We start from the raw sequence: 7306 nt of genomic DNA, 5'->3' as shown, positions 1-7306 counted from the left end.
ATGGCTCCCACCACTAAATACAACAAGCTATATGCCGTCACTTCTGTCACTCACCTAATCCCAATAAAACTCGACCTAGAGAAACTAAACTACACTTATTGGAGCACACTTTTCTCAAACCATTGTGCTGCCTTTAATGTGCTGAACCTGCTAGAAAAAACCTCCACATCTGATCCCTTAGATGAAGAAACCAAGAAGGTTGATGCCGTTGTGCTTGGTTGGATTTATCTCACAATTTCTGAATCCCTATTAGAACGTCTACTGAATTCGCAACCTAAGACATCACACGATGCTTGGGAATTCTTGAAGAAAATTTTTCAAGACAACCGACGATCCCGTACCATTGAACTCACGGCCGAACTCCGAAACCTAAATATGGGAGACCTCACCGCTGATTAATATATTCGAAAAATCGACTCCATCTCCGCCATGTTAAGCAATCTCGGTTCAACAATCAAAAGTGAAGAACTCGTCACATATGCGATCAACGGACTCAACGATCGCTACCCTCATGCCACACACATCATTCTTCATAGCAAAGACTTTCCGGACCTTGATACGGTTCGCTCCATGATCACTCTCGAAGAAATGCAATTGAAACGACAAACCGGTACATCGGGATCAAACGCAACTCCATCAGCACCCACGGCTTTACTTGCTCGGAATTTAGCTCAACCCACTGGTCCTTTTCGTCATGGTAATTCGCCACAAGCTTGTCGCAATTTTCTACGTGGTAGTTGCAGGTTTGGTGCTAATTGTCGCTATCTCCATCATAATAGTCGTAATCCTTCTTCTGTTTCTGTTCCCAGCAACACTCGTTCACAAAGTAATTCTGTGACGATCGGTCCAAATCCATATGGACGAACACGTCATTCATTGATTTCATTGCGAGGTATTTGACCTCTATGATACGTTTTGTAAACATTGCATTCTTTTGAAAAGGCACACCATAAATGAATATTTAAATCAAAGGTTTTCGACATCTAATGATTTCTACATATAGACAATCACCATAAATAATAGTTTACAACAGTACTTCCATTGACAATGCAGTCAAAATAAGATACATGGTGATGATTTGGTGAATGCAACGTTTCCTTGAAAAATATGTCATGCAAGACTCCATGCACATAGCTTGTCTAATATCTAAGCAAACAGCGGAAGACTTCTAGGAAACCTGAGAATAAACATGCTAACAAGTGTCAACACAAAGGTTGGTGAGTTCATAGTTTTAGTGTTTCGTATAATCTGTATATAAAAGTGGATCACAAGATTTTAGTTGTTTCATCCAGAAATGTTTATCAATAGATTATATAAAAGTGGATCACAAGATTTCAGTTGTTTCATCCAGAAACGTTTATCAAAATATTCTACGAAATTGAGCACCCTGGTAACTAAACTTTAACGTATATATAATTTGTACCCTTTGTATAATCATCTTAATAATACACGCAAACCAACGTGTACGCTTCTCAAATAGCATACGTCCGTTAAAAGGCTAGCGCTCTAGCTCGGACGGGGATGTCAAGCCCTATGGATCCATATACAACTACTCGCGCCCACCAGTTCTTATAACTGACAGTTACTAGTTACCAAAGCTAAGGGATTTTCGGTTCAAACTCGTTGTAGAATTTAGTATGTACTTGTGTCCATTGTGTTTAAAATAGAGTGCATGTATTCTCAGCCCAAAAATATATTGCAAAAGCAATTAAAAAGGGAGCAATGAAACTCACGCATATAAATATTGTAAATCAGTTAATAAAGCATTTGCATGTATTCTCAGCCCAAAAATGTAGAGAGTAAAAGGGATCATATGAAACTCACACAAAATCAGTTTTAGTATTTGTATCCATTTAGTAAAACAATTTATAAAACTGCGCATGTATTCTCAGCCCAAAAATATATTGAGTAAAAGGGATCATATGAAACTCACTGTTTAATATTGATATACAATATTGTAGGAAAGCATGTAGACGCATCGGAGATAATAAACACGAGGTTTGATTCACAAAAATACCCCCGAACATTACCCATAACCTCCTTGGCAATAACCCATATTTTCCTTAGCTCTAGCTCGCTCGGAAACTCGTTTTGAAAATTACTTGGACAGTACTCCGTCGTAATATTTTATGTACATTATTATTTTTGTATCGCAAAAATAATAATACTAATAATAAGATTAATAAGATTAATAATAATCTTAATAATAATAATAATAATAATAATAATAATAATAATAATAATAATAATAAATATTATACGGAGTAATATATATTTGTGTATGTGTGTTTGATTTTTCATTCGAGCAAAACACCTGAATTTATAGTACCTGGCCTGGAATCTGGAGTCATGCGACTCGCATGGAAATGGCCTTCTGGCCATGCGACTCGCATGAGGACCAGGGACAGCTCACATTGTTTTGGCTCCTAGCTTGTCGACATAATATAAAATAAATATAAATATAATATATATAATTTAAATTAATTAATTATATATTATATTAAATTCACGTGCATAGTTGACTTGTAATTTTTGTTCCGATAAGTCGTACGTTGTCACTCGACTTATGTCCCGGTTCCGGTTTTTCGAACGCCCTTTCGTACGCTGAGAAAACTTGTACTTTACGTTTCGTGAATCGTACCTTTGTCAAAATATAGTCTTAAATCATCCATAAAATATACCACTGTAGCAAAGTTACTGTAGCAAAGTCAATTTTTACTGTAGCAATTCACTGTAGCAAAGTCAATTTCACTGTAGCAAATAGTGATTTTCGAAAACACTGTAGCATTTTGAGTAATGTGGCAAATTGGAAAACACTGTAGCAAGTTAGTGTTTTACTGGTTCATCTTAAACGCTTTAGTTAACTTATCTAAATATCAATCGAATCAATAAACGAATGTTACTATCGTTTATTATATATATGTATATATCTTTTTAATATACATAAATCAATTTTTAAATACACATTGGAAGTTATTTATAAATAAATTTTAATAATAAATATCTCAACTTATCATATATATTCAAATAGATATTTAAACCAATAAGTTTAATGTACGGTATCAAACAATTAATACATTGTTACCTTTTCATGTTATAGTATATATGTATCTGTTTACATATAATTGTTCGCGAATCGTCGAAAACAACCGAAGGTATTTCAAAAATTTTGAGATTCAGTTTTACAGACTTTGCTTATTGTGTCGGAAATGTTAATCATACAAAGATTAAGTTTATATTTAGTCGAAATTTCCGGGTCATCACAAATTCCCAAGCCCAACTCTTGGAAATAATAGCAGCCCAACAGAAAATAATTGCCCAACGTATTGGAACAAAACCCACTGGTGCGTATGGGGCACACACGCACACCAGACCACGATCTGTGGCCCAAACAGCAAGCCCACCAGTTTTTGTGAATTATGATCAGTAACATTTTTTTTAATGGACCACACCCTCAAGCCCATCATGCTAGTCCAACTGTTGCCCCATACACCTCACCTCTTGCGTCAAATGGGCCTGCTCATATACCCAGTTACAACCAGCCATCTCAGCCGGGTTACGGGCCTGCTTTGGGACCCGTTTCTGGACCAGCTCAGGCCAACCAAACCGGCTCTGTTCTTGGGCCTTATCCACACTCGCAACAGCAGGGACAAGAGACCGTTCTTCCTCGTGCTTTCAGCACCATGACTCTCCAAGACTTTGGTAATGCCGGATGGCATATGGATACAGGTGCTTCCTCACACTTAACTTCTAGCATTAATAGTTTAAGTACTATATTTAATCATTGCATGTACCCATCGGTTTCGGTCGGTAACGGGAACACCATCCCTGTCACCAACACAGGCCATAGCATGTTGCCAAACATTCACCGACCCCTACACCTCAATAATATACTCGTTACCCCTAATATTATTAAAAACCTTATTTCTGTTCGACAATTTACTCGTGATAATAAAGTTTCTGTTTGTTTTGATGAGTTTGGTTTTTCTGTGAAGGATTATCTGACTCGCCGCCTGCTCCTCCGATGTGACAGCACCGGAGATCTATACCCCATCACCACACAGCAATCTACTTCAGCTCAACATGCACTCATCACCACTCCCACTACTTGGCACCAACGCCTTAGACACCCTAGCATTGAATCTTTTCGTCGTCTTATTTCAAATAATTACATTGCATGTAAGAATGTGAAGCCCCCCGAGTTTTGCCATGCCTGTCAACTTGGCAAACACGTGAGGCTTTCATTCAGCAATTCTAGTTCGCATGTTACTTCTACTTTTGACATTATTCATTCAGACTTATGGACTTCACCAGTTTTGAGTCTTAGCGGTTTTAAATATTATGTTATTTTCTTAGATCATTTCTCGCACTATTTGTGGGTATTTCCATTACGTAACAAATCTGAAGTATTTAATATATTTATACAATTTCGTGCCTTTGTTAAAACACAATTCAACACCGAAATTAAAACCTTCCAAATGTGACCAAGGGGGCGAATTCGACAACACCCAACTACACCAACTTTTCAAAAAAAACGGCATCCAACTCCGCCTTTCTTGCACACAAACTTCCCAACAAAATGGGAAATCAGAAAGAATGATCCGCACCATCAATAACATCATACGAACCCTTCTATTCCAAGCAAACCTTCCCCCAACTTATTGGACCGAGGCACTCCATATGGCTGCTTATCTTCTCAATCTTCTCCCATCCTCCGCCATCAACTATGACATTCCCCATACACGTTTATATAACAACCCACCCAACTACTTTAGCCTACGTGTTTTCGGTTGTCTCTGCTACCCCCACCTAAACACCACCAACAAACTTGCTCCCCGCTCCACTCCTTGCATCTTCCTTGGATACCCCACTAACCATCGAGGCTACCGGTGTCTCGATCTCTCAACCAATAAAATTATTCTATCCCGCCACGTCACCTTCCACGAAAACATATTCCCATACGGTACCTCTCTCTCTTCCCCTACCCCCACCACCACTACTACTTCATCTTCATACGACTTTCTCGATCCTCCACCAAACTCGATATCCCGCAGCTTCGCCATCAATACGCCACCCCCATCACCACCTCCTTCACCACCACAATCACCCCCAACCGCCGATAATCCCACACCTCCTCCATCACCGCCACCTGCACCACAGCAACCACCACATCCCGCACCACCGAACACAACTTCTACCTACCCCATGATCACTCGACATAGCATCGGCAAAACTAAACCCGTCGAACGTTTAAATCTTCATGTATCCACAACTTCACCAATCCCCACCTCTTATACTCAAGCCTTTAAAGACCCTAATTGGCAACATGCTATGACCGAAGAGTATCATGCTTTGATTAATAATAGTACTTGGACCCTTGTGCCTCGCCCCTCGGACACGAACATAGTTCGCTCCATGTGGCTATTTAAGCACAAGTTTAATGCAGATGGTACCCTAAGCAGGTATAAGGCTCGTCTTGTAGCCAATGGTCGCAGTCAGCAGGTTGGTATCGACTGCGATGAGACGTTTAGCCTGGTTGTCAAACCAGCCACCATTCGGACTGTCCTCAGCCTCGCGATCTCTCGACACTGGCCTGTCCATCAGCTAGATGTTAAGAACGCCTTTCTGCATGGCCACCTTTCGAGACTGTTTACATGCATCAGCCCCCAGGCTTCCGTGACCCCTCACGCCCTGATCACGTGTGCCTCCTGCAGAAATCACTCTACGGATTGAAGCAGGCCCCAGATGCCTGGTATCAGCGGTTCGCTACCTATGCCCAGAGCGTCGGGTTTCAGCAGAGTCGGTGCGACACCTCTCTTTTTATCTATAATAAGGGGCGCGACACAGCATATCTTCTTTTATATTTGGACGACATTGTCCTTACCGCCTCCTCACCGGCACTTCTCCAACAGATTATTACTTCGCTTCATCAGGAGTTCTCTATGACCGACCTCAGGCCATTAAACTATTTCTTAGGCGTCTCTGTCACACGTAATGCTTCCGGGATGTTCTTATCTCAACAGAAATATGCTACAGAGATCATTGAGCGCGCCGATATGACAGGGTGTCACCCCAGCCGTACACCGGTAGAGACATCCTCTAAGCTCAGTTCCTCCGGCCCACCTGTCGCAGACCCGACTCTATATCGGAGTCTGGTCGGGGCCCTACAGTATCTCACTTTCACGCGACCAGACATCGCTTATGCAGTTCAGCAGGTATGCCTTTTCATGCATGACCCTCGGGAACCACATTTCTCTGCACTTAAGCGGATTATTCGGTATATTCAAGGTACCATAGATCACAGGCTACAGTTGTTCTCGTCCTCCACTACATCTTTGACTGCCTACTCAGACGCAGACTGGGCCGGCTGCCCCACTACACGTCGTTCCACATCTGGTTATTGCGTTTTCTTGGGAGACAACCTTCTCTCATGGTCCTCCAAGCGACAGTTGACACCGTCCCGCTCTAGTGCTGAGGCGGAATACCGTGGCGTTGTTAACGCTGTGGCCGAGACATGCTGGCTTCGTAATCTCCTACGCGAACTTCAGTGTCCTCTCTTCTCTGCCACCCTCGTTTACTGCGACAACGGTATACATGTCAGGTAACCCGGTTCAACACCAACGTACGAAACACATAGAGATTGACATTCATTTTGTTCGAGATCTTGTCACCAAAGGCCACGTTCGCGTCCTTCACGTGCCATCGAGATATCAGTTTGCAGACATTTTCACAAAAGGCCTCCCAACTGCCCTGTTTGATGAGTTCCGATCCAGTTTAAGCGTTCGTCCTACTGCCGCTCCAACTGCGGGGGGATGTTAGCCGATATATATTCAGGGCCTACGAGCCCATTAGATTATTCTTGTATTTATTATGGGCCTGCGTGCCAACCTAGCCCTAGGATCTCTATCTATATATGCAGTGTATTGTACGAGATTATGAATCAATCAATCAATAACAATTACGCGTTAACAATAAAGACACCGTGTTCCCAACCACCAATAGATTTGTCATATGTGTTAGGCCCGTTTACAATTACTAGACCTGGCAAAATGGACCCATAGTCTTAAAAATGGGTCCATTAGGTTTACTTGAAGACCCAAATGGGTCCAAGCACATAATATAACAAATATCTTAAAGACCCAAATGGGTCCAATCACATAATACAAAAATTACTTGAAGACCCAAATGGGTCCAAATGGGTTCACTTCAAAAGATTTGTTTTTCGGCGGGTGTTTTACGGGGCGCGATTTCGGGGCGAGTTTTCAAGGCGCGTTTTCGGGACCCGATTTCGGGGCGCGATTTCGTC

The 7306-nt window shown here is 41.5% G+C and overlaps 2 protein-coding genes across 2 annotated transcripts; both read left to right on the top strand.

The window, feature by feature from the left end:
• LOC139902468 (uncharacterized) lies at nucleotides 1-399 on the top strand. The gene has a single exon (XM_071885090.1). The coding sequence runs from the start codon at nucleotides 1-3 to the stop codon at nucleotides 397-399; it is 399 nt and encodes a 132-aa protein (XP_071741191.1).
• Nucleotides 400-5654: 5255 nt separating this feature from the next.
• Nucleotides 5655-6819, top strand: LOC139902466 (uncharacterized mitochondrial protein AtMg00810-like). The gene is made up of 2 exons (XM_071885089.1): nucleotides 5655-6588; nucleotides 6677-6819. The coding sequence occupies exons 1-2, from the start codon at nucleotides 5655-5657 to the stop codon at nucleotides 6817-6819; spliced, it is 1077 nt and encodes a 358-aa protein (XP_071741190.1).
• Nucleotides 6820-7306: the final 487 nt, after the last annotated feature.

This window comes from Rutidosis leptorrhynchoides, chromosome 3 (genome assembly GCF_046630445.1).
Source record: "Rutidosis leptorrhynchoides isolate AG116_Rl617_1_P2 chromosome 3, CSIRO_AGI_Rlap_v1, whole genome shotgun sequence".
NCBI classification, from domain to species: Eukaryota; Viridiplantae; Streptophyta; class Magnoliopsida; order Asterales; family Asteraceae; genus Rutidosis; species Rutidosis leptorrhynchoides.
The sequence above is the reverse complement of the archived record's forward strand: the minus strand, read 5'-3'. Positions and strand labels throughout refer to the sequence as shown.